Raw genomic sequence first — 27740 nt, 5'->3', positions numbered from 1 at the left:
CACTTATAACAGTTACTTATAAAGAGTAAAATAACTAAGTTTTAACTTAATGTGAAATAATAACATTAACTAGTGAAAAAAGAAATTACAACAGTCTGTCATTAACACTGCCAGCATTTATCTTAATAAATGCACCAGGGACTGTGCTAAATTCCAGGGACACAAGATGACTAGTGTTTACAATCCCTCGCCTCCAGGAGCTCACGTCTGGGGACAAAAAACATGGAAACAAATTATCTTAATCACATATAAAAAAAAGCACCCTTGCATCCAGAGGACCACAGATAACACCTTACACATAGTGGCACTTTGGTAAATGGTGTCAGGAGGCCAGGATCCCACTGCCATCTCCACCTCCAAACAGTCAGACAGCCTTGGTCCACTGGCAGAACCTCTGTACACATGAACAGTGACGTGGCAATGTGTGTTCTATTCATTCTGCAAGCATTTATTGAGCACCTACAGCATGTCAGGCTCTACTCTATATTGAAACTCCAAAATGAATAAAAGAAGGTGATTTCTTAATTACCTCACAAGCTAGCAGAGGAGACAAACACATAAGTAATAATAAGTAATAATATGTGCTAAGGTTCTAATGGAAAAATGTGTACAATAAATCTGTGCATGAATGAGGGAGAAATTAATTCAGCCCTGGTGATTAGACAAGTCTCTAGAAAAGAGATAATGTGTTAGTTCTGCCTTGCGAGACCGTCTGCATCCAGGGAACCGATGCTGTCAGGCTCATTCTAACTTGAGGAGAGACATGAGGTGTTCTGCTAGAGGCCAGTTGCTCCCCTGCTTCTGGGCATGAGGACCAACTGGCCAGATGATCCTTAGTGGTCTTGTCCCGAGATGAAGTTCCAATAACTTTAGGAACTCTCTGTCACCTTCTGATGTTTATATGAAAGAATTTCATGGCTATTAGGAGGCAGTGGGTAGATGTTTTATTATGTTTTACACATAAAAAGTCTTCAAATTTTTAATTAGTGTCTTTTATTCCCATTCTAAAATTTCAAGTTGAATAAATATTAAGATTATATTTTGAGGAAAAGAATAAAAACAAAAGTCTCTACCTCTTCTCCGCCTCTCCTCAGTGGAAGTTCATATCTAATTAGAATGAGCATTTATAGCCTACATAAATATGATGTTGTTAAAGTTTACATCTTCAATTTTTATAAACTTTCACCACAAATGAGTAATTTTTGTAAAATTTAATTTTTATGCTCTGTACTAGATATAATTTGCTTGTCTAACTAAAGTCTAGCTACTAATTGTGCTAAATTTATAGTATTTTCCTGTCTTTTCACTTTTATATTAAGAACAAAGAAGAACTAAGGAATAAGGAGATATGGTGCAGACGACGGAAACAGTTTTTATTATTAAAACCTATGGAGAGGCCTAGCCAGGTAGCTCATTGGTTAGAGTATTGTCCTGATACACCAAGGCTGTGGGTTTGATTCCTGGTCAGGGCACATACAAGAATCAACTAATGAATACATAAGTAAGTGGAAAAACAGACATCTGTCTCTCTCCGTCTCTCTCTTTCTGTCTCTCCCCCCAGCACCGGGACTCCCTCCTCCCTCCTTCCTCTTTCTTTCTCTCAACAAAAACAAATTAACAATCAATGAATGAAACCTATGCAGAAATTTTTGGCACCTGACTTTCCCCCAGCTGAAGTGATCTGTGCTAGAAATCCCCCAAATACATACAGTATTATAAGTCAGATCAGAACTGTTTAGTTTGTGTTGCCTGCTTCTTTAGAAAACAAATGCACAAAAGAGCATCTGGAGTACAGTGGGTTTTCAATAATTGTTTGCTGAATGTGTTTTAAATGAAATACGTGCTTAGGGCAGCCATTCCCCAGATACTGATGGGTCTGGAAGCAGCAGCGTCATGAGCTTCAGCAGCTAAGGGAGGATGTTTATGAAATACTCCCGGAAACTTCGTATGTAGGCAGTGTCCATTTCAACTGCTTCTCCTAGTCTTGTGTGGATTTACTGCTGTGAAGATTATTCAGTGTAAGAGCAGATTGCTTAGCTTCATAAAGTTGTGAAAGACAAGCACAAAATGATTTAGTATCAGAGAAAAGGAAACTACCTTTTCTAAGGTGATGTCTTTTTTTCCTCAGCTTTTGTGTGAACAAGATATCTATGCAACTAATAGAAATAATTTCTGCATGTGTTCTTGACACAGCCCTCTGAAATGAGGATACTGCTAGCTGTGCAAGAAAGGTGATTATTTGGGTTTTAAGGAAAATTAATGAGCCCTGGCTGGTGTGGCTCAGTGGATTGAGCATGGGCCTGGGATCCAGAGGGTCATCGGTTCAATTCCCAGTCAGAGAACATGCCTGGGTCGCAGGCTGGATCCCCAGTAGGGGGCATGTGAAAGGCAACCACACATTGATGTTTCTCTCCATTCCTTTCCCCCTCCCTTCCCCTCTGTTTAAAAATAATAAATAAAATATTTTAAAACAATTAATGTGTATTTGGGGGATTTTCACAGAAGGATTTAAAATTTCTGTTGTATAGTGGGTTAGTACAGAAAACTCCAAGTGATGAAAATATACATTCCCGAGGACTAAAACTGCAGACATAGAAAGAAATTGAATGATTGGAAGCTTTAAATCTGATGGTAGCTCTCTGGAAGAAGCTGATTTTACCTAAATAGCAATAGTGCAAATTATATAGCTTCATTTAATTGAAAAAGACCAATAATCTAGTTGCATCTTTTTTACTAACAGGAAATAGTTAATAAGGGGCACTCAGTTTTAACCATTGTATACAGAAGGCATTTTCTAGTTGGTAACATAATGCCTAAGATGAGAAATGAGCCCACCATGTGGCATTCTTTTTCATTTATATTCCTTTCAGTAAAGATACAGAATCTGTTCCCTTCATCTATTTCATTAGAAATTTTGAAGCACCTGTCACCTATCATCAGTTTATATGGATTTCGAGTTTTTGCAATGAACAAATGTAATAACGCAGGGTCCATATGTCCATATGTCTGGGAGGGGGGAATCCACGTGGTTTTTGGATTACCTGCCTGGAATCCTTTTCCCTGTTATTGTTTGGAGTATGTCACCTTCTGTCAATCTAATTACTTCCCGAAGAAACGGCTGTTAGCTCACTGCATGACAATCGCTGCCTTTCAAAAACATCCCAGAAGCCTTGCAGCCCATTGATCTACCCCGAGATTGTCAGTGCCACACGGAAAGCTGGCTTCAGTCGGTGCGCAGACTCGGATTCACAGAGTTCCCTGAGAAAATAGTTTCTTTGCATACACAGCAGAAGAAGCTGGTGGTTTGGGTAGATCTCTCGCCTTATCCTGACATATAGAATAAATCTTTTCAAAACATAGGCGGCTGAGAGACACGTATAAATCCAGGACTTCTAGCCCCTGTAAAAGAGTAATGATATAAGTGCCTACATTATCTGACCAATAACATTTGCAAAAGGTCAAAGGAGCTTTCAGAGGCCAGCGGCAGAGATTTTCATTTTACTAGAAAGGGCCATGAAGGAATAATGCTTATTTATCCTTTTAGTAATCCTTCAGTTTATGCCAACTGTTTATTACTGTGATCAAGACAGACTTGGGTGAATCCAACAGGAATTCTTTTGTCATCAGGAAGCAGCGGTGGATCTTTAATATAATAAAACTAAGATGGCCCCGCAGTTCGACCTGCTGTGGTATTCGGTTTCGTGCCATCGCTTTCGTTTTCAGAACTTTATAATTCCACTGTAATCATTTGTTCTGGGCAGGAATGTGTTCTATAAGCTCTTGGCTGAGTATTTTTGAACAAGTTTTTCAATGTTGTGATTATGGGAATTTTAGAACTCTGCGTTAATATGCTTTGGAGTTTGTGTTTGTATAATTTTAAAACCCTCCTTTTTAAAATAGCATGATTTAACTGGAAATAAGGCTATAGTTTAAATGATAGAGGTATTTCATTACTTAAGTACTGATGATACTCATTATAAGATGATGTGTTCTGGTGCAAGAAGAATTTATTGGAAGAATATGAGCCACTTTCCCCCCTCATCTCATCACTACCTTTTTCTTTGTGACGTGGAACCACCTGCTTTGTTCGCCTAATAGTTTACATAATTCTTCAGGCACCAAGTGAGCTGTTGATCAAGTTGTTTTTTTTAATTGGTAAACTGATGTGTTTCGTTGACTCATAAGCACTCCCTCTCTCTAAACTTTGACATCTAAGAAGTATCAATATTTTAGCCCTCACTTCATACTTAAAATTTTTCCACAGCCTAATTTGTAGAAATTTCTACCTGTTTATTTCAGTGCTTAGTCTCCTGCTGTGGGTGTGTATGAATGAGGGACCTCTGTTCCGCATCCTTCACTTCACCGGTATGGGAAAGCCTGGCCAGGGAAAGGGGCAGGAGGCCTGGGCCATCCTGAGTGGCCGTGCTGGACTGAGACCTGGCACAAGGTTTCCCTGAAGTCCTTATGGAAGGAAGACTGGGTGAGACATAAGAGTTAATGTTTGTGGAGATCTTTCAATGACATGTAATTGGTGCTTGAATTTTTATAAGCCAAACACAGTGCCTACCCCCAGAGTTTCGAAGAGCGTGCAGCACACATGCACGTGCCAGATGGACCGCCACGACAGTCGCTAGGCTTCTTCTAACCCTTGCATTCTGCTGTCAAAAATCTGCGCATCAAAACAGCCGTGATTTTTGTGATCAGATTTACTGGATAAGAGATTCAGGCGCACCCTCAAAAATCTGTCTGGATAAGACTTTAAGTGAAAGGTTTATGTAAGAACATCCTTAACATGCCTTATAGGAATATAGGTACAGTTTGAAAAATAGCAGATTTTTTTTGATCTTACATATTTTTCTCTGCATAAGTGAATTTTTAGGAAAAGTATGTGGAGTACGATATAAGGCCCTCAGGAATTATTGTTGAAAGCTCAGGGATATCCGGAGATCAAAGCAAAGACACATGATAATACAACAAGCAGTTTTCACCCAGAAGTATGCTCTTTGTGGTTGAGATAGTGCTAGCAAAGAATTTAAAATGAAAGGAATTAAGTTAGCAAAGAAAATTATTGTTCTAAGTATTGTGGAGCCATCTCTGAGTACTTATTCCCGGTGAAAATGATGACTGTGGATTCACGACGGGGGGACAGGTGGCCCCACCAATTATAAATTCCCCAAGATTGTAAATGTATATTTTATCATCTTGTGTCAAAATATTCATTTTAATATTCAAACATTTTACGACATAATAAGCTGTAACCATATGTTTATTTGTTATATTTTACCACTATAACATTAATAAATATTTACAGAGCCACAGTATATCAGAAACGCATTAGAAATGGTACTTCCCTTACTCTGATATTAAGTGAAAATCTTTGGTGCCTCAGAATTTAATTCTAAATAATGTTACATTTGTTACACATTGATATGAGCCAGGGAGTTTAAATTTTTAAGACTGACACCCCTTTTAAACTCATGTTGTTTTATTTATTTTCTCCAATTGCATGAATTAAAGATGGAGTGTTATCTCAGCTTTGAATTCCTTAGCTTGATGTCACAGTTTTAGCTGTATTTGTCTGTGAATTCTGTCTTTAATAAAGATGAGCTCTGCTGAACTTTCCATTAATGAGAGACACTTAGGTGCACAGCTCTTTGTAATAATTTAGGTAGCACCTGGAAAATTCAGAAATGTTGCTTGTCTATTAATAATTAACATGGCAATCTATGTGATTAATCAGAAGTTTTATGATCTCTAAAAACATAACATTATCTCTGTAAATCAGATCATGTACAATTAAGTTGACAACCATCAGTTAAAAAAAAAAGAAAAGAAATCTCAGGACTCCTGACTCATATTTTTTGTTGCAGTGTTACATGCGTATTTATCCTCCTGTGACAGCTGAGACTAGACCAGACCCACGTGCAGGAGACAGGAGGTGTAAGACAAGGCAGTGACTTGCCACTTTCATGTGTCAGGAGACAGTCTCAGGATGATCCTGCTCAGCTGGAACCTGGGGGAACTTTTGCTAGTTTGGCAGTTACCGACTTTCAGGGCTCTCTGGCTTCCTTACTCGGCTCGTGTTAGTGAAGCCCTAAATTCAGCTGTTTTGACTTTTCTTTCAGTCTATGTTTAGGCAGAAAACTTCTCAGCGTTATCAATTTCAGTACACATTTTCACACATATAGAACTCTAACCAGACAAAACAAAGGTGATGTTCCTTACGATCGTGGTGTCCGAACATCCCTAACAGGTGCTTTATGAGAATATTAGACTGGTTATCTTGCTGCCTTTCCTGTCAAGTGCACACCCAAAGGCGGGGCAGGGCACTATCAGTGCCAACCATTACGTTAAACTAAGGGTCTGTCTCCGGCATTTCTGCTTTTGTCATGATCAGAGTTTCTGAAATTGTTGTGTAACGTCCTGGCTTCTAATTATTCTGTGGGAAAAGAGAGTGTTGTAATTTCCCACCTTCCTTGTGTCCTTCTGTGATTGTCTGCCACTAGACCAGGGGTGTCAAACTCATTTTCACCGGGGGCCATATCAGCCTCGAGGTTGCCTTCAAAGGCCCGGATGTAATTTCAACTCCTTACAGTTAAGGAGTAGTTACATTTATACAGTCCTAAAATTATTTCAGCCCTTTGCAGGCACCTGCCAGGCTGACGTGGCCCCTGGTGAAAAAGAGTTGGACACCCCTGCGCTGGAGGTTCGGAGCATGCATGAGTTCCGTCCCATGAAACTTCAGCCCTCGTACTGCCTTTGTCCACTGATGGAATATAATTGCAAAAGGAATATTGCCTTTATTTCTTTCACTGATAGTGAGTGTGTTACTGAAGTGACTCAGTTTCTTTCTGTGGTTTCTTTACCCTAATGTAATACAGGATATGTGATAACAACCTGGGATACTGGACCACTTAAACTTCTGCTAACAGCCCTGAATGTCTCTTACAGCCTTTGTCTGGGATTGAACTTTCTGAATTGTGTATTTCAGACGTTGAGAAAGAAGGGCCTTAATGGCTGTGACAGCCCAGACCCCGATGCAGACGACTCAGTAGGTCACAGCCCTGAGTCTGAGGACAAGTACAGGAAAATTAACGAAGATATTGATCTAATGATCAGCAGGCAAAGATTGTGTGTAAGTACTCAAAACGCCCTTCATTTTTTTTTTACTCTTGATATTTCTCTGAACCTGGCAGGCCTTGAACAAGAAAGAAAACAAAGGCTGTGAAAGCCCCGATCCCGACTCCTCTTATGCACTCACCCCACGCACTGAAGAAAAATACAAAAAAATTAATGAAGAATTTGATAATATGATCAAGAGTCATAAAATTCCTGTAAGTACCAAAGGTAGATGGCTGGTCTGCTGATAACTGCTGCAGTAACATACCTTAACCCTTTCAGTGATGGCTTGGTCTAAGAAGCACTGGAAAGTCAAAGCAATAAAATAGCCATCTCGCCCCACGGCAGTTCATGTAGAAAGCAAACCCCTAATTCGTGCTCGAATTATGTAATCTAAACAAGTTGCCATCGAGTTCATTCGGAAGTAGAAAATTCACAGGAGGAAGAGAAAGAAAGATTTATGTGGCACACCCTGACTTTACACAATCTCTTAAACGCACAGTGCACGCAAATCACAGTGCACTAGGGAAACACTAGAATCTCCTTCTCAGCGAGTTTAAAGACTCATTGTAAAATACATATGTATTCATATATATCACTGAGACCAGTTACACAAGTGGAACTGTAGTCCTGTCATGTAAACTGAGGATCATCGCCCAAATAAAAGCTTATTTCGGAATAAAGCTTCAGCCCCTCTCCCAACACATGAAATTCAGCAGCAGCACTGAAGGGTTAAAGCTAATGCTCGCTGCAAGGAAACAGACTGCATGAAAACCTAATGGTAAGATTTCAACATGTTTGTGTGCTGGGGTGATTTTAAAGCTTCATCAAGATATTCGCTTTGCCTACACCAACGATTTCCATGCTTTAACAATCGGCTAAATTGTGTCTTAACCAAGTCAAAGAATTTCTAACAGTCAATCACACGCCTTGCCAGATATTTGAGAGAAATAACTCTGCATGTATTATTTTGTTTGCCCATATAAAGAGGGGGAAAGGACGTCCCTTTCATTATATTCTGCCGTCAGTGGAGCAATGTTAATTGTGTGGCATACGTGATGCAGCTCAAGGCTCTCGTGCTTTCTGAGTACCCGGTGCTAGTGTCTGCACCCGCCTTGTACACGGGCTCCTCAGTGGGTAATGAGTTCCTTTCTCAAAAGAAGGACATTTTTCGTAACTTAACCCAACAGCCTCCCCCTGAGCACTGAGAGAGACTGCAGTGAAAATGCGCCTCTGCGATTGCAGGCGCAGCGTATTTTGGGACAAAAACCCACGAGTGTACTCACAAGATAAATCACTGTCTTACATGTAGTAGTAGGTGCACAGTCACCTGTATTGAATTAAATACGTTAAAACATTCAGAAAATGTGTGGCCCTTAGACTTTCTATCTTCATAAATATAGGCCTTCTTCCATTAGGTGAAATATTATCAGCAGTGGAGCTTTTGTTGAATCAGAATTATTATTGCCCCGTATCCTGAAGGAAGGCTAAACGCTGTAAATTCTTAAAGGTTTCAAAAACCGAGTACGACATACAGAACAACCACAGTGGGTACTTTATCAAATGGAACATTTCCCATCAGATGCTGCGATGCATGCTTGTTATACCCAGAATTCTTAAATGACAGAATATCCATTGGGATTTTACCTTGCCCAGAAGAAGGAAAGAAACAGCTCCTTTGGGCCAATTTTTTATTCTTATGGCCTGAGTTTCTCTTGCTATTCAATAGTGGTTTGGAGCTGCTGGCCTCAAAGGTTTGTGAACATAAGATTTTTAAGGTGAAGCCTACGAGGTGTCTCAGACAGGAGAAACCCCCGGCACAGTCAGGAAGGGGGCCATATATATAATACTGCTGATCACCCTTCAAGGCACTGATGCTAAATACGTGTGCAGCTTTAACCCCAGGGGTTCTGGGAGAAAGCCGGCATTTGTACATCGGTTCATTTTTCCCGTGCTTTACGGGGAAAGAGGCGTGACACATGCCCAGATTCCCTCACAGTATTTCATCCTGTCATGTAAAGAGTTCAAAATCAGGATACACGATTTCTTAAGAGGTGCAGTGGTGTGCGGTGGGGGATGAAAAACCACATCAGAGTTTGGAGTCAGGGCTGCGAGAAGGAGCCGCACAGCTCCTAGCTGCGCCTCCAAGTCTTCATTTCTTTCCCAAGTGCTTCAGTCTCCAGGATGAAAAGCCCAGTTTTCGCACATCGCTTTCAGTTGCTGGAAGTAAATTTTGTTGAAAGTTTCCACAGCTGCTAAAACATTTACGGCAGGGCAAGGACACTCTGCCCTTTGTGTGTAGAGAGTGTCTCCGCCTCTTTAAAAACATTACAAGACTGTTTTTCTATTTCAAAGACCTAGTTCGAAGAGTTTTTCTTTTAAAACAGAAAATTTAATATTGCAGTCACCTGTTGGTACAAACGCAGTTTATGCGCATATTCCTCAATGACATGAAACAACTCATGGGTGACTTGGAATCCTGCTGACCAGCGTTTCCTCACGCAGCGTTTGCCACAGTTCATGCCAGGCTGCACAGCAGGAGGAAACGGCTTCATTTGAGGAACCAGGAGTTAGGAAATGGGCTGGGGGAAGGAGGGGTGGATGCAAGACTGGTTGAGAGCAAATGGGGAGGAAGTGGAAATAGTTTCTATTTTCTTCCAATAAGGGACTGTGAAGAGAGAGAAATCCTACTCCAACTAGGACCAAGAAGAGGTCAAAGGCAAAAGCACTTGAGATTATTTGTATGTGGAGGAAGATTGATGGAAGGAAATAAAAGATTGAACACATAGATACAATGGAGATAAAATGGCAAAACTCAAGGAAGGGAAGAGGATGGGATCAGAATAAGAAGGAGCTGCTGAGGGACCCAAGTACAGTTGAGGGGTGGTTGGTGGATAGAGTGAAGCTGAGTGGGAGACCACCTATATTTTTTATGTTGAATGTCGTTTCTATAGACATCGGCTAGGGAGTAGGTGCTTGAAAGAGGCCTGAGGTATTGCGGATAGAGAGGCAATGAGAAGTATCTACTAGAGTGGTCAGGGAGCCTTGAGGAAATTTGGATACAGCGATTGGTAGTCTCTAGTCATCACAGCTGTGTGATTTCTTTTTTCTCTGCTAGTTTTCAGCAGACCGGTAACGGTTGATCAAAAGGTAAGGGTGTCATTAGTGGCCCCTAAAAAGGATTCAGTTCAATCATTCGCACTGAATAAAAGAGAGCTTATTAGCTAAAAATATTTTATTAAAAATATTTTATTTGACTTTTTATTGGACTTTTCCTTGTGGTAAGTTTGGGAAAATAGTGGCTTTTGGATAAGAGTTCAGATACCTTTCTGACCACAGTGACTCGCTTCGGTAACCATGATCAGTTTATTCAGGACAGAAACTGAAAGACTTTTAGCTGCCGTGCTCGTATCTCTTACAGCTGGGCCAATGTCACTGGCATCTGCCCTGTGCAGTCACACAGGGCACTGCTCTTACAGGGCCACGCGTAGTTAAATGCTGTGCCTCCACCATCTTGAAACTCTTAATTTTTTAACAAGGGTCCCCACATTTTCGATTTGCCCTGGGACCTGCTAATGATATAGCCAGTCCTGCCTATAGCCTTTCACTTAATCACCCCAAATTCCATCTTCCTTCCTGTTGTGAATGTTCTGAAATTTGGAGTCTGGCCCTGACATCTTTGCAAGTTTGGAGTCTTTACTTTTTGGCTTTAACTTTTTAAACAATTTTTTTTATTGTCAATGCTTTTAAGTTCTCTAGTTTTGAAAAGTCAACAAGGAAAAGAATAACACCAGCCTCTTATACATATTTACACATTATTGCAGCCTTTGTTTTGCCTAAAACATTTAGATCTGGTTGGCCTCTTTATGGGTGCAGTCACTTCAGGTCCAAGGTCAGGTCCAGGGAGGTTAAGTGATTAACCCGGTTAAACGGCAATTTATTACACAGGCTGGACTCATCTGAGGTTTCTGATATGAAGGCTGATGTTCTTTCTGATTCCCTGAGCTATCTTCTCCATGTGGTCATTTTTATGCTTATAATTTGGTTTCAAAATCATCGAGGCAATTCCTGATGCAGATAAGGGCACCAAGCAAAAGGTAGAGAAAATGAGAAGACTGTTAGCATATTTTATGACTTGAGAATTTGAAGAATATTCTGATATCAGAATTATATCTGACTGCTGTGTAGTTCGTTACAGAGAGTTTTTACGGTCATCATTGTTAAAGTGTTTACAGTCCAGAATGCCAGAAACTGAATAATTCTTGGGGATCGTAGTTGAGGAAGGGAAAAACAGAGAGAGACATTCAATGAATTGGTTATTAGGGTGGTTCAGGATTTATTAATAATTATTAATAATCCTCTTTATTTTCGATGTGCATGTGATCACCGAGGAGAGGGAAGGAAAGAGGCTTTGCTCTCTACTGAAATATAGTCAACATGCTATAGAATATTCAAGTAGTTTTATAGCTGATCTTTAGGTATCCAGTAGTAGTTAAGCATGTATGAGTAGTAATAGTGAATAAATATAAATTTAAAAATTTGTAAACAAATGATAGCTTTACAATGCTGAATCCAAGGAACTATAGAAGCAGGGAGACTTGAAGGTTTATTTTTCCCCAAGACATCAGTCTCAGAAGGGCCATTAGTGAGCCCAGACTGCGTTCCAACACGATGCTCACCCACATCCCTAGCACCAGTCAGTTCCTTATGTTTGTGGGTCACAAATAATAAGCTACTAGCATCCCTCTCTTACTCACTTCATGGTATGATTTCTGATGGCAAATTCTCTTTCTGCCCAAAAACTCATACTGTGTTGCAAGGTGATTTAGTAGCAAAAACAACAGGCTCTGTTACTTACTAGTCAGATGACACTGAGCCACTTACTTAATCTCACTCATTTTAAAAGGGAAGAATCATGTCTGCAGTGAGAGAATGTTGAATGGGTCATATCATATCATGTATATAAATTATATAGTACAGTGCCTGTTCAATAAATAACATGCAGTAAATTTTAAGCTTATACTTTTGTATTAGCACTGTGTCTCCCTAAAAATTCTTTTGAAAAAAAATATTCAATGCACATAATAAAAAGTGGACTAGGTTCTGCATTACGTTAAAGCAAAAAAAAAAAAACTTTAGCACCTTGATAAAATGAGACATTATTTGGCCAACATCATAATTGATTTTATAATAGAAGAGAAACGAGCAAAGAAAAGTAATCAGGAGACAGCAACCTCTACCTTCAGCAAAGGGATGTGACTGTAGGGAAACACCCTGACCTCTCTCCTCCCATGCTCTGTACTTCTGCCAGTACCTCCACTGGCCAAGCTGAAACCAGAGGGCAAGGTGAACAGGGTGGATGGAGTCTGGAGGGCCAGCCTCTGGGCCCAGAGCAGGCAGCAGAGTGCACAGTGACTCTGGAGGGGCAAATGGAAAAGCTGTAGCACAGTTACTTGACTGTGTTTTCTCAGGTATACTACAGTGATTCTTATGATATGGTCTTGTAAAAAGGAATACAATATTTTATTTACTCTACAGACATTTATTTTATAGCATACACTAATATTTTTTGTTGTTTAAAAGGTCTCTGGAAATTTGGGGATATATTCATTCTTTGCTATCTTATCATTTGTATTCCATTATATCATGGTGTCTGTATAAAATTATTTTTGTACCCTATTTACCATTTATAAAGCCTAATAAAGAACAACTGTGGCCTGGCTGGTATAGCTCAGTGAATTGAGCACAGGCCTGTGAACCAGAGGGTTGCAGGTTTGATTCCCAGTCAGGGCACATGCCTGGGTTGCAGGCCAGGTCCCCAGTAGGGGCCCATGTGAGAGTCAACCACACATTGATGTTTCTCTCCCTCTTTTTCTCCCTCCCTTCCCCTCTCTAAAAAATAAATACTTTTTTTAAAAAGGAAGCAAGCAATGAATGCATAAATAAGTGGACAACAAATTGATGTTCCTCTCTCTCCTTTCTGTTCTCTCTCCAAAATCAGTCAATAAAAAATTTTTAAAAAGAACAACTGTGTTAATACAGCACTTGGGCATTTATTTTATTTTCCTCTAAAACAATGAAGAATCCAAGATGTAAAAGAAAAGACTTCTGAAACATGTACTTTTGTCAATATCAACACATCCTGACCATGGGAAGGAAAAGAAGTAGGAAAAATAAAGAATAAGAAGTAGAAGGAGCATGGCAGATGTAGAGAAGAGTACTGTAATCACCCCCGGGGGGAACACGGAACTACTGCAGAGCCTGACGAGCGTTGCAGGCCAGCCAATCAACCAGTAACGGAAAGCCGATGTTGGGATTATAGAACAAAACAGTTTAATAAAAAGAACAAAAGTCTTTGAACCACATGCCTATATGCACTTCAATTTGCCCGTGGCTCTTTTGAGAACACCTGAGGGGGGATGTTCTATTTACACTCATCCCCGATATACGTATCAGATCCACACATACATCCATTTTATATTAAGAATGCCGTGTGGTCTGACACCATGAGCCCTCTGGCAATATGATTTGCACAGTGTTTTCCTTTATAATATTAAAGAGGGGGTTGCAACTATGAGTAGGTAGTTAGTTCAAGCAGAAAAATAAGCATGACTTTGCTTATAGTGCCAAAATAATATCAAAAAAATCAATAATTGGGACCCGATTACTCTAATCAGATAGCCGCACAGCTTCAGCTGCTAAAAATGTGCCAACTCTGTCATTTGAAATGCAGGCCTTGCCATTTGTCAGTGTTACTATATCAAAAATGTGAAGTGCAGCATATATCTGAACTATCATTTTAAAATATGAATTATTAAATGACATATGCTCTGTTGGATCTGGTATCTTAAAATGTCTATTATCTTCAGAGTTACTTTCAAAAGACAGACTTTTAAAAAATAGTAATTAAAGTATATGTGCTATTCACAAGCCTGGGATGATTTTATATCATTAAACTTTTGCATAAATATGCTTCAATAAGCAATTAAACCGAAAGCTCTGGTTTGCATTTTAATCCTCCCTTTTCTCTGTGAAGTCATCCCAATCATGTACCTTTGATTTTGCAGTCATTTCTGGCACCAGATTCAGATATCACAGATGAACAATTATTACTTAATAGAATGGAATTCAAAGACAATGGAGTCTAATGAAATGGGGCTTTGTTTTAGACAAAAGTGAAACGTTTTCTAATGGTTGCATAGAAGGAGTTCTAAGCACCTGAAAGAAATCAATTTATGATGTGAGCATCTTGAGAGCTCTTTTTAATGGTCTTCTAGCCACCAAGAACTTTGGAATTTGAATTTTTTTTTAAAGTAAAGGCTGGCGGTGCCTGAAAGCTTCTGTTTCTAGTCTCTTTTTGGTTAACCCATTTTTTTCCCCTGCTCTACAGGCTGTTCCACCTCCCAACTTTGAGATGCCAGTCTCCATCCCGGTGTCCAGCCATAACAGTTTGGTATACAGCAACCCTGTCAGCTCACTGGGAAACCCCAACCTTTTGCCACTGGCCCACCCTTCTCTGCAGAGGAATAGTATGTCTCCTGGTGTAACACATCGACCTCCAAGTGCAGGTAACACAGGTACGTCTCCCTAAGAATGCAGTGGGAACAAATCATTGGAAGAAGCCACCCTTGTCAAAAGGCCATTTTATCTACAAGATGTTGAGTTTTCCAGTTTTTCATTTGTTCCTCCACTGCTGGATCTTCAACGTGATAACCCCTAACTCCATCAGCATATCTTTCAAAATCTCGTATAATCTGTAATTTATCTGTTCAGCCTATCTGTCACCAGTCTCCTCTTGTGGCTCTATTTTAACCACATAATTTTGTCAGACAGAATGTCAATTACCCTGTCTCTGTGTTTTTGCTTCTGCTACTGTCCTGCCTAAAATCCACTTTTCCTGCTTGCCGGGCATAATGTCGTCTTGTTTTTTTTATCTTTGTATTGATGTTCGCATGCAGTTGTCTCATTTCCCCAACACCACTTTCCCCTGCCCTACCCACCCCCACCTCCCACCCTCAGTCCCACCCCCAAACATAACTTCTTCTGTGAAACCTTCCCTGTGTTCTCTTACAATATACCCCATGGTCAATTTGTATTTATTTATACAGTAACTTATACCACAAAGGATTTAAGGCAGCAAGGAAAGGTGGTAGGATAGCATAATTTATACGAATTGTGAAATAAAAACAAAACTAAGTCAGAAATAAGTTAAGAAATAAGTTAAGCACGTCATAAAGACTTATACACCTGCCACAGATTTGTCTCTACACGTCTAGGAGATCCTTACTGTGGTACCGTCCACAGTGTCCCATAGAGAAGAAATTATCGTCCAGGGAAACTTTAACCATTCTTAGTTTGCAGATCAAGGAAAACATATCAGGTACTGTATTGAGGGTGCATCTATTTCCCCACTGGGTTTAAAGAGACTTGAAGGGAAGAATACCCTCTTGATTTCCCAGACTCACAGTAGAAACTAAGTGTATGTTTATATGCCCTTCATATTTTCAAAAGAAGGACCACATAAATAATTGCATTTATAAATCATGTACAGCAAACCACTATATATTTACATTTTGTTTTCTTAAAAGCATTTCATAGGAAAATGTTAATATCTTAGGCACACATAACTGTATTAAAAGTGATTTATTCACAAAAGAAAATTTTTTAGAATACTTCAGTATCTTTGTCATGATTAAAATGAAACATATATTTCTATTTAGTACAAAAACTCTGTATTGAAAATAAAATCAAAACCAGCCAGATTAAAAAATCTTGACAAATCTTGAGTCTGAAAGAGGTGGATAAAGGACTTCATTAGGCCATTCTCTCTACTTAGAAATATGATTGAAATTTTTCATAGAAATTTTTAATAACCATGTGCTCCTTTCAGATCACACTCAAATGCAGTTGAATTTCCTATCAGATGAACTTAGCCTCATTTACTTTAAACAATCTTATGCTTTATTTCCAAAATATTATTTAATCACAAATAATAAACATTTTCTTCTAATTCCAAATCATAACCTACCAATAATTATAGAGTATCACTTAGAAGCAATTAGGAAATAATCAGCTGTTATTCTGGTCTCTTTTTTCGCTAAATCTTATTCCTTAACAACTAACAGTAATTATTATATTTAATATCTTATTGAAATACTCCAATGCTCACATATAAATCTTGACAAATTTCAACTTAGTTTCTTAAGTTAGCAATGAATAAGCCTAAGTTTCTAAATTTGTGGCCAGTGAGACGTATTTGATTGTACCAATAAATAAAAGTCAGGTAATAAATGAGGTTGTTCACTATAGGTAGATTTATGAAATGACTAAAATCCTGGACAATTAACACTGCACAAAAGTAAATGTATAAAATATATTTATAAAGAATTAAACATCAAATGTATGGTTATCTGAATATGTAGTAAACCTTACTCTTTTTATTTTTACTTTCAATTGAATATCCCCTTAGGAAAAACTAGATTTGAAAATAAGATAAAATTCAGAGACCATTTCAAGACTGAATTTTCTTTAAAGTAATTTTTCTGAGAATAAAGATTCTGCAAAATGTCAGTGGTGGAGCACAGCATGTCACAAGAAAACAAATGTCAGCCGTCTGACTTAGGTAATAGTTTAAAAATGCAGGACTCTTGAGAGAGGACAAAATACCAAGGTGGCTAAGGGTGAAGCGTGTTGTTCTGGGGACCTTTAGCTTCCCTCCTTTTGATTTTCCTCTTTAATCCATAGGTGGTCTGATGGGTGGAGACCTCACATCCGGTGCAGGCACCAGTGCAGGTGAGTAGAGATGACTGTACTGCTGCATATATCAGGGTTCAGGAGTCCTTTACTGGGAGATTTGCCAGAAATACATCTTTTGAACCAAGTAAAGTTGAGAGGTCTGTGAGAGGCATGAAAAATGGACCCAAGACACATGAGTGCCTTTAGCCAGCCTTGCCGTTGGGTCTTGGTTAATCATTTCACATAAAAGGTGACTCACTTCCTACCCAAAAAAGTACCAAACTCCTATAAAGAGAATACAAAAAAAAAGGAAGGTGGGATTATAACCATTCAACAATAATTTTAATAAACTAAAACCATATTCAGTTACAATAAGCTCTTACGGAATCTAAATATAGTGTGGATCCAAAAAAACACGTATATGTATTTCAGCTTTTAAGAACATTCTCCACTTGGACCAATTGTCTCACTGTCATATTTCCCCAGAGTTCCATATTCATTCATATTATTGATATGAGGTATTGATGGCACTTCCAACACAGAGGCAGAGCAGCGCACAAAATTTCTTAATGCTAACTGCAGTTCACAATTGGCGTAACAAGTAACCATGGTAATTCCTAAAAGCTGGAACATGCTACCCTTTTAAAATAGTAGGAGGCAGGCATGAATGACACAAGGTTATGTTTGAAATGTCAAAAAAAATCAACTTTATTGAACTGTCCCTGGGTAGCCTAATTAAAATATTTTGCTAGGGTCAAATATAATAGCCTACTAATTATAAGAAAGAAGATAAAGAAAATTGGCATATAAAAACATTTTTATAAACACATCCATGTAGGGATAATGTTTCTCACTTCTGATGTTAGCTCTTCCCTAATTCAGTGAGTAATAAAGAGTTTTAGAATATATACTGAGTTAATAAACAGAATCAATGGCACTGCTACTTATTTTGTCTCTCTTTTTAAATTAGTGAGAGTCAAGTTAATGAGTAAACAATTTGCTATTTTGCTGAATATTGAAATGCAATGTTCATTTTTCCCCTCAAAAAAATACTTTGTGGCTGTTGCCTCAACATTGCAGAACCAGGTGCAAACTAGACCACTCTTTCTCAGACTCAAGTCTCTGGCAAGCACCATGCTTAGAAAGAGTGGTGGGGACTAAGACCTGGGTTTTCACAAGAAAAAGATAATATAAGAAAAATGGTATATATGTTATGATACTTTATCCAGTGCCTTGCTGCATCTGTTTGCTTACTCTTATGGGAACAGCTGGTAATGGTCTTGAAAGTTATTAGAAGTAGTAAAGAACCACGTGGAGTGGGGGGAATGAATTTCTCAGCTTTGATGGAAGTGGCCTCTTAGTACTGCTTAACAGCTGGAGTGCTTTAGAATCCTGTATTAAACATCAGAAGTGCTTGGTTGCTCAATTATGCTGTCATTGTCAATTCCCTGACAGTCTGCTGAGTTCCATGGCCCTCGAGGAACAGAGAACATACTCATTCGTGTAAGCAAAAAAGTTGGGCACATATAGGTTACAGGGTCATTGAACTAAAAAAATCATGTGAGCTTAGCAAATGTATCCTCCTACCTCAGGACGCCTGCCATAAGCATGAGAATCCTCTACTTCAAAAAACAGTCAAAGGAAACAGGAAGGAAAGTAGTTGCTCCACCCTCATGCTAATAAATACTATATTTTGCTGACTGTATCTTATAGTCATGAGTGTATAATTTTCACAATTTCTGTGTAGTTGTGAGAGAATTACTTCCCCACATTTCTAGCTCTGCCACCAAGGTATTTCCTAAATCTATCCCTTTCACTCCATTCTTACCCCACTCCCCTAGGCCAACCCCCCAGGTCCCCTAATTCGTCTCCCTGCTTCTCACTCCACTCTGTCCATGACTGATTAGTCCCTCTCAAATCAAATCCTTAAGCTAATTGTAGCACATCATTCGACGGCCTAAAATCCAGCAGTGGCTTCCCAGATCTTGCACAATTAGCCGTGAGCCTCTTTTCTCTGTCCCAACCTGCTCTCTAGTCTTAAACCTTCTTACTTTCTGCCACTGCCATCAAGGAGCCTGTGCTCCAACTCTAATGGCAAACATTTAAATAGTTCTGAGTAGGTGCTTTACAAAGAGTAACTCATTTTTCTCATGGCAGTCTTTTCATTTTAAAACTAAACGTGTCTTGAAAAGTAAAATTAAAAGTATTTTAAAATACATATTCCTATGACGCCCTTCCGCCGATGGTGGGACTGAGGCACAGAGAGGTTAAGGACTTGGCCAAGCTGCAGCCCAGGCCATCTGTCTGCAGAGTCCTGGCTCTTAACAGCTGCGCTGTGCTTCCACTTTGCAAACAACGCTGAAGCTCCTTGGCTTTCCATGTGCACTCCTAGTACTCCTGCTCCAGGCCCCTGAGCCCTTTTGGCCCTCCCTCAGAATTCACTTCAGCCACTGAGGAAACCCCCTCCTGTCTCTTCCGGAAGGAATTGCGAACTTCTCTAGTGGTTGCTTGTGCCTACACTCCTTATCTCAGTGCAGTACAATTGCAGTGTCTGGGTGCAGAGCTCTGTCCTGCCCCTCAGCCCTCGGGGGGCAAATTGTGTCTTACCCAGTTTGGATTCCTAGCTTGAACCATGAAAGATACTCAGTAAATGGCAGATACTCAGTAAATGTTTGTTTGCTGAGTAAAGGAAATTTTAATTTTATAGTCATGAATTTTTAATAGTGTTTATGTAAAAAAAAACCAGAAAGAGTATTTCAAAGAAATTACGTAATTTTAAATAAAAAAGATATGCCCTTTATATATAATTCAGGAAGTAATGTATTCTTCTAATACTGTATACAATGAATAATGAATTAATTACTTGATTAAATGGCTGAGTACTGTTGGCCAATAAAGTTTTACTAACTTTTGTAACTTACTAAATGGAAAACCCAAATAGCTGATATGTGTGTGTGTGTGTGTGTGTGTGTGTGTGTGTGTGTGTGTGTATGAAATGTGGTTTGTTATCTCAGACCATCACAAAGCACCTTAAATGAACGTCTGCCCTGGCTGGTGTAGCTCAGTGGATTGAGCATGGGCCTGTGAACCAAACAATCGCGGTTCAGTTCCCAGTCAGGGCACATGCCTGGGTTGCAGGCCAGTTCCCAGCAGGGGACTCACGAGAGGCAACCATACATTGATATTTTTCTCCTTCTCTCCTTCCCTTCCCCTCTAAAGATAAATAAATAAATTCTTAAAAAAAAAAACAATGAACGTCTTACCACTTGGAGTAATTTCAAAGATGAAGAAAGTGGTGATAAAGAAGTAACAGGATGGGGTTTGTGCTCTTGGTATAAGAGAAATATACAGAAAGTCATTATAATACATTAGTAATTGTGACATTTCTAGGGTTCAGTTGACAGTTATTCATCCACTACTTAATCCTTTCCTCTCAACAACTAAAATGAAAAGTCACTGCTTTTAAAAGTACATTTTGTCATATCTCTGTATATTAAAGCTTTTAATGTGCTAACCTAAGTGGTTATTGATGATTGTAAGATCAAGTTCAGTTGAGTTTTCATCATCATTAGATTTAATAGAAATAACCATTAGCTCAGCAATGCCTTGTGTTAGATTATTCACTGTCCTATTACTACCCTTTGTTTTCACTTTGATAACATAGTTGTCTTTTACTGAGTCAGAGGGACCAGTCTGCTCAAAGATTTACTGATCTGTGGTAGAGAGAGAGAAAAAAAACCCATTAGGAATCTCTTTAAAATTTTAAGAGAATTTCACAGTCTACATAGCTTTTTGGCAATAAGGCAGAGGAGATTTGTGTATATTGGTTAATAATTTTAATTGGCATTTATTGTAAATTAGATATAATTTTATATAAAAAGAAACTAACAGCTGTTCCTTATTTTGATTGTCAATTGTTTACTATTTTATGCATTTGGTTGTCAAGCATTGTCACTTCTAGATTGCTTAATTTATATCAGCTACACACTTGGAGACTTGATGTCACAGTGCTACTGTAGATAAATGGCTGAGCGGTGAATGAGGAAGGAGACCTGGCTTCCCGACTGAAAAACTCTATCTAGCGCACACAACCTTAGACTTAGAACCTTTGAACTGAGCACTCCCACTAGGGGTAAGGCACAAAAATCCATACTGTCTGTTTACACAGAATGTGTTACAATCCTATAATTGTAAAACCTTAATTACATGACTTCTTTTGAAATTCATTTAGCATTGAAAAAAATTTTTATCACGTTATAAAATAGAACTAAGTGAGGAGAGGAAAAGGTCGTGTGGTGTTTATTATTCTTGACCAGTACCATTGTTTTTGCAAGTTTTTGTTTTTGAGAATACTTATCAAAAGTTTCTTGGCTTTCTTATCAGTCGAAAAGAATTCTCTGAAATTCCTACTCAGTGGTTTAAAATATCAGTGAAGTGGTTAAAGATTCAGTGTAAAAGGAATTGCTTTAACAAGTTTGCATTTTTATTGCCTAACAAAACACAAATTCATATTGCAATTCTGCAGAAAAAGAGAAGGATACCATTTAGTTGCTCTCAAGTAAACTGCTTTTGTTACTATAGAAATATAATTTTATATTCCTTTTAAAATATCATTAAGTAACATGTGAAAAAAACGTAAGTTAATTGTTGGATTCTTGTTTTAAATGTACTCTGTTAGTTTGATTTGTTCTGAATGAAAATTCTGCGTTCATTTGGAGTTTTATTTTGGGAGTTTACCCAAAACACAAATAAAGATCCAACCGCATTGCTTTATTAGCTATGAAATTAAGTAACAAAGATATTTTTAACCCAAACCAAGGTTATCTAGATATATTAAAGGAAAAAAAATCCCTAGTCCTCTGGTTGGATAATCTACAGCATGTGATTCACAGCCACTGCCAGGAAAATCGTCGTCCACCTTCCATATACAAGAGCTGAAAAATTACAGATAGAGCAGTGCACTGTTCTCCAGGGGCCAGTTTGCAGTGAGAGAGGCAGCTTAAAGAGAAATGAGGCATGTTATAGGCTAGGTGAGGATCAGGTAAAATCTGCTTTCGACCCCTTTAAATTTGACTTAATTCTTAAGTTTGATTTCTGCTAGAAAAAAGGAAAATTTTAAATTATAACTTCCTAGAGAGTGTTTTAACAGATTTCAGAGCCCTTTGTAAAACATGATCTCTGACCTCACAAATTGCATTTTTTTTCTATCCCCTGTTCTCCTGCTACATTCAGTTAAACAACGTGAAATTGGTCACTTCCCACATACCTCAGTGGTTTAACCTAGGAATGTGACTGATAATAAAACCTTGATCATTTTTATATTAATTCAGGCAGGTAATATGTTCTTCTATAGTATTAGTTTTACTCAAATTTTCTTTGTCTTTTAAGCAGTCTTAGTGTTGGTTTCTCTCTTCCTGATTTTTGACATCATAAGATTTTATTTAAAGATAATATGAAAAGGAAAGTTCTTTTCAAAATCATCAGTGATACGAAATTGGGCATCAACAGACAACAGATGCTGAAGGGAGAGATGTGGTTAAAAAACCCCTTTTTTAGAAGTCGATGTTTTACCTACCAGGGACTTTTCAGGACTTCAAGGCTGTCAGCCAAGAGTATAATTTGCTGTTTTCAAATATAACTTTGCCAGTCACTTAAATTTTATAGTTAGACTTACATAGTATATTTCATTTGAATTTCAATTCAAAGCATTATAGTCATGATACAGTCTCATATTTGAAAGATCAATCAAATATACTGCTTTAGTTTACTTTAAACTAAAGGAAATTATTGTACCAGAACCTTGTATAAACAATTTCAATTTTTAAACTACAGATGTGTCACTGGGTGTATTATGGCCCCATTTCAATTGTTTCAACTGAACTTAATATTAACTTGCTATTTTACTAAACACTTCACCCTCTTTACACAATTTTTTGACCTTGGACTCCACTTACAACCTACAGTTATAGTAAAGAACTGATTATGTTGTATTTATAGTGTGTGGGGCAGAGAACCTTGCTACATTACTATAGGTTATTTTAGTAATGATAGCAAATCCAAGTCTATGGTCAATTTACATATTCAAGTATAACATTAACTTATATAACAATCATGAAAAAGGAACCTTTAGTTTATTATTAAGCAACTTAAAACTGTGAAATCATGGAGCAAAATTTTTGCTCAGTTATTTGGAAAAATATTACAGAAGCCAATATTCCAAATAATAAAATCACCAAGGAAAATATATGACACACGAGTTATTTTAGGGATGACATTATTGCCCTTGGAATGTCTGTGAATTTTAATTTTGCAGGATTGTTGTGAAAATTAAATGAGATAACCAATGCAAGGCACCTAGCAGTTTCTGTCCCACAAGTAAGTGCTTGTTAATGAATGTTAGCTATTGTTAGTATTAAATTTTTTTTTTTACTTATATTCCCTAAGCAAAAAATAAAGCTTAGTTTAGTGTAGTTCCGGTAATATTTATTAAATGTGAAGTGCGCTAGCAGTCTTCCCAGAGACGTCTGCCAAGGCCCCTGCCCTCAAGGTTGGAAGTAAAGAGGACATATTAATAAATCCGAGGCAGAATGGGAGTGCAGTGTAGTGCATGCTCCACATTTCTCTTGAACGTTACGATCTCCTGATGCGTTTGCAGCAGTGTAAATGTTAAAACCACAAGTAATTATTCATTCTCTTCTGTCACGTTCTCTCTAATTTATACTGTCTCAATATTTTTGTTTATAAAAATGACTGAAAGAATGAGCGATTGTGTCAATAATAAAGACACCCCCTCATCTTTAGCAAAGAGACAGCCCCCAAATCACAAGAAGTGAACAATTAAGTGAGTCATCAATCTATCATTCATCGTTAAGTGGAATTTTTTGAAGATAGCAAGGTTCAGTATCGTTTTTATGGTGCAATTAAAAACTACCCCTGCAGTAAATCAGTACTCAAAGCAGAACGATATTTCAAGTGCCTTTTTGCACTAGAAAAACCAAGTTGTCTATTTCTTCCTTATTTGTAAATGGAGCCTTTATTCAGAGACAGAGGGAGAAATGTAAGGGTGCATTCTAAATTGAAACATCTGGCTTTTGTAATAATGTAGTGCAAGCAGTTTGTGTTTTGGATTCAGATCAAAGTTCTCCGACTTACTGACAAGTCACAGAAGCTTCTGAACCTCAGTTTCCTCATCTGTCAAAAGATGGGATGATCCCGCCTAACCCACACAACTGTTAGGACAACTGAGCGAGTGCCTTGCCAACACAACCCTATTTTATGACATGGACTCATGATCTTTGGAGAAACAAGTTAGTAATGGGTAAAAATTCTTTGCTTCCGCCTCACAATCCAAAGCTTATTATATGTGCTGAATGGCTAAAGTTCCGTATCAAATTGGCAGACAGGCTTAACTTCACAAAAGATACTAAGCAAAACACATCAAGGACAAGTAGGGTAGGTGTGAAATCCGTGAAGATCCAGTTCAGCGTCAGGGTGACATGATCAAGCAGAAGAGACAAGTTTCCTTTAGAATGTCTGCTACCCTCTAACTGGTATAGCCAAAAATAGTCTTGGCTTTGGTGTATTCTTTGGGTATTTTTCTAAGAATACGCCACAAAGGCATTGAGGTTTCACAGGAGTTTCTTCATAGTCTGACATTATGCGTTATTATATTATTTCCCTAAGAAACCCCCAGATAGAGTGGAGCGATTTTATGTTGAAGAATCTATAATCAGGGGTCTTAACCAGGATGAGAATCAGAAATCTGAGTTGCCCCCATTCTGTAGGAGTAGGAGGCATCCTGAGGAGGCACACTGAGATTTTTGTCACTCCCAGATTTCTGACCTCCAAATGTTTTGTGGTTGCCTCTTCCCTTAGAGCTATCCCATGGAAAAGATCTTCTTTTTTCTAAAAGCTCAAAAACAAAAAACAAAGACAAAAAATAAACTGTGATTCACCACAGCTGGATAACTTATGGTTCCTAGCAATTTTTACAGGGTTTCAGGCAAAATACATGTAAGATTTAAGTCTGTCTAGAAGTTCATAATGTTTTTCTACTAAAACTGTTGTGAGTGTCCAGTAGGGGAGTGGGTTGTATAAACTAGTTCTGCTGTATACAGTTTAAAAGAATTTTCTGTGAAAATATGTATGTTTATTTGAGACACAAAACAATGCCCTGATATTAGAAACTAACTTACCTTAAAACCTTTAAAATCAAACGTAAATTAATTGGTGGCAGTAAGCATTCCTGTGTATGTGATCTCTCTAATTTCACAAGACAGTGTACTGTGTAAATGTCCTCAAAAATTTTCTAATGAAAGGAAAAGAAAACCTAGCTTGGTAAAACATTCTGCTTAAGTAAAAGCAGACGATCAATACCTTGGAGGTTCAGCTATATGTTCAGCTTAATATGTTCAGTTTTTCTGTGGCAGTTTGCTTCCAATTCCCAAAATTAAGATATTATTAACAAATTACTAAACAAATTAAATTTTATGCACCTATATATAATTAGAAATTGCTTTCCAGATAACAACCAATAGCAGATTCTATAAAATACTAGGCATCTCAGTATCATGTTAAGTGGTTCTGATGGAAGCTGGTCTCTTAAATAGACAATAGGTAGGTAAACACCTTTACCCTCTATTACAGGAGAGAAGATTATTGACTAAAATATTACAAATTTTACATTTAAGAGCATGTTTAATTATCTACTTGAATAACACACCAAAAGTTAAGTGTAGCTAAACCTAGTATTTCCTATTTGTAATATTTACTCAAAAGGAGACCAAAGTTATGATTTAGAACATCACCATTCTGTGCCTCTTTATACAGGGTAGGAAAATTGGGTTTATAGTTGCATTGTGACATTCTTTTGAGATAATAAAGCTATCATAATAATCATAACCTTCATGTCCATTTCTATATGAACCACTCGACTGTAAACCTATTTTGCCCACCCCTATATAAGTTCAGCACCTTCCAAACCAGAATAGCTGTTTATGATGGCCAAGCTGACCATGTAAGGTGTTTCTCAAGCTTCCACATCATCTCTGACTCAGGAGGACCTTTGAGTCTCTGGTCATGTCCCTGATCTTACACTTCATCTGTTTCCTTTGTTTCTTTGTGTTCCTGTCATTTTAGAATGACATTTGATACAAAGGGTTTCAAAATCTCAGAGTGTGACTCATTTCTCAAGGAGCAAGACAACATTGTGCTTCAAAGCATGGACTCTGGACACACTGCTGGGTTCAAATTATGGCTCCACTAGTTAATCACTGTTTGACATTGGATGAGTTCTTGGACCTCTCTGTTCTTTATTTTTCTCATTATATAATCCAGGGATACTATTAGTGCCTCCTAAGGTTGTGGTTGTGATGATTTAAAGGTGTTTTATATCTACATATAATAGCAAACACTTATAGAGCAGTTACTTAGGTGCCTGGTACTGTTCCGGGTACTTAACATGTGTGCTTTATGTTGTTACTATCACTGCTAACAATAATAACATATACCATATAAAGTGTTGCTGTAATTAATATCACATGGTCATGTTGGTGATGGCTGTATTGGGCAAGCACATGGGATTATTTCTCTCTCCTGAATGAAAGCATGACTTGGCGTTGAGAAAACTGAGGCTCAGTGTAGTAGAAGAAATTCTGATGGAGAACTTATGACTAGAACTTGGATTTATCTACTTTAATTTTTTCTTTTGTTCTTTACTCCCCTCTGCCTTGTAACTCTTCCCATCTCTGCTGCCCCCATCAGATCTCATTCTTCACGTGTTCTAAGGCAAGTGTGTGCTAACTAGCTTTCCTAGGAGCACCCTAACCCCCTTGAATTTATTCTTTCCACCGTCAGTATTTTTAGTTTCCTCACAGACAGGGTGAACAGTGTCACCACTCACCAACCAAATCCAGCTGCTCATTTTCTATGCTATAAAATGTAGTATAAAGTCTTAGGTATAAAGTGAACATTATCTGAGAAGTTCATGTTAGCCCAGCCTACTTTTCCAATTTTTGAAAACTCCATGCTCTCAAACACTGGACATTTCATCTTCATAAAAATGCTAGTTCTTCTCAAATATAGTTTTGACTCTGAGATTTCTGTCATGCATTTCCTCTCCAGAAGTCTCTCCCTGAACCATGTAATAGAATCGTGTTCACTCTTAATTGCCGCTGTTTCACCATTCCTTTTACTGGGGCACCACGCAGCCCACCTCTTGCAAAAATGTTCTGTACAAGTAAATTGTTGTTGAAGTTCATCTTGACACAGAAACAACCTATGGCAATCAATACTTGTCGTTGTAGAAGAAATAATCCATTGGCTCAGAGTTTTCTTTTTCATTAGAGAAAATGTCTACTTTTTTTTTATTCTACTAATTCAGTTAGCTAAGGGAATGTGCTGTGAAATGATTAACAGCTTTAACAGGTGGAAAAGAAGCTTTAAGTAACTCTCCATAAACAAATTTAGTAGGTGGGCACTTGCATGGTTTCCTGACCTTCATGCTATATGGTCGATAAGCGGCCTGTCTCACCGGCTACTCGGTCATCGGTATGTAATCACCTAAAGAAAAAAATCTTTTTCGAGTAGCATGAAGACGAGGAGAGTCCCTCAATGTTTGGAATTAGCATGTTACTCTGTACGTTTTCAGTTGCCATCGCACATTCCTTCAGTAACAACTTTTTGTGCCATTCCTGAATAATTTTAATTTTTCAGCATATTTTGTATATCCATTTTGTGAGAATTTGAAACACTTAAAAAACTAATACTCTGGATGGTATTACTGCCTCCGCAGCAGGATTTGAGAGGCCAGTGAGTTCAAGGTGGACTGGAGTTGTCTGAAAGGCATCAGAAAACAGCTGGAACATTAGCTGACCCTTAAAAAAATG

General features: G+C 38.1%; 1 protein-coding gene across 15 annotated transcripts in view; it reads left to right on the top strand.

The window, feature by feature from the left end:
- MEF2C (myocyte enhancer factor 2C) overlaps positions 1-27740 on the top strand; it is a 159751-nt gene that overhangs the window by 115294 nt on the left and 16717 nt on the right. For 11 of the 15 annotated variants that reach the window (XM_037032006.1, XM_037032004.1, XM_037032005.1 and 8 more), the window contains 3 exons: positions 6992-7135; positions 14510-14696; positions 16864-16911. In XM_037032006.1, the coding sequence (XP_036887901.1) occupies positions 6992-7135; positions 14510-14696; positions 16864-16911 (379 nt within the window). Of the gene's footprint in view, positions 1-6991; positions 7136-7196; positions 7335-14509; positions 14697-16863; positions 16912-27740 lie in introns of all 15 variants that reach the window. The other 4 variants (XM_037032012.1, XM_037032017.1, XM_037032014.1 and 1 more) reach the window with 2 other exon arrangements.

The sequence above is a fragment of the Sturnira hondurensis genome, unplaced genomic scaffold, assembly GCF_014824575.4.
Source record: "Sturnira hondurensis isolate 20B ecotype Veracruz unplaced genomic scaffold, ASM1482457v3 Scaffold0021354, whole genome shotgun sequence".
In the NCBI taxonomy this organism is placed as follows: Eukaryota; Metazoa; Chordata; class Mammalia; order Chiroptera; family Phyllostomidae; genus Sturnira; species Sturnira hondurensis.
This window is presented reverse-complemented; position numbering and strand designations above follow the sequence as displayed.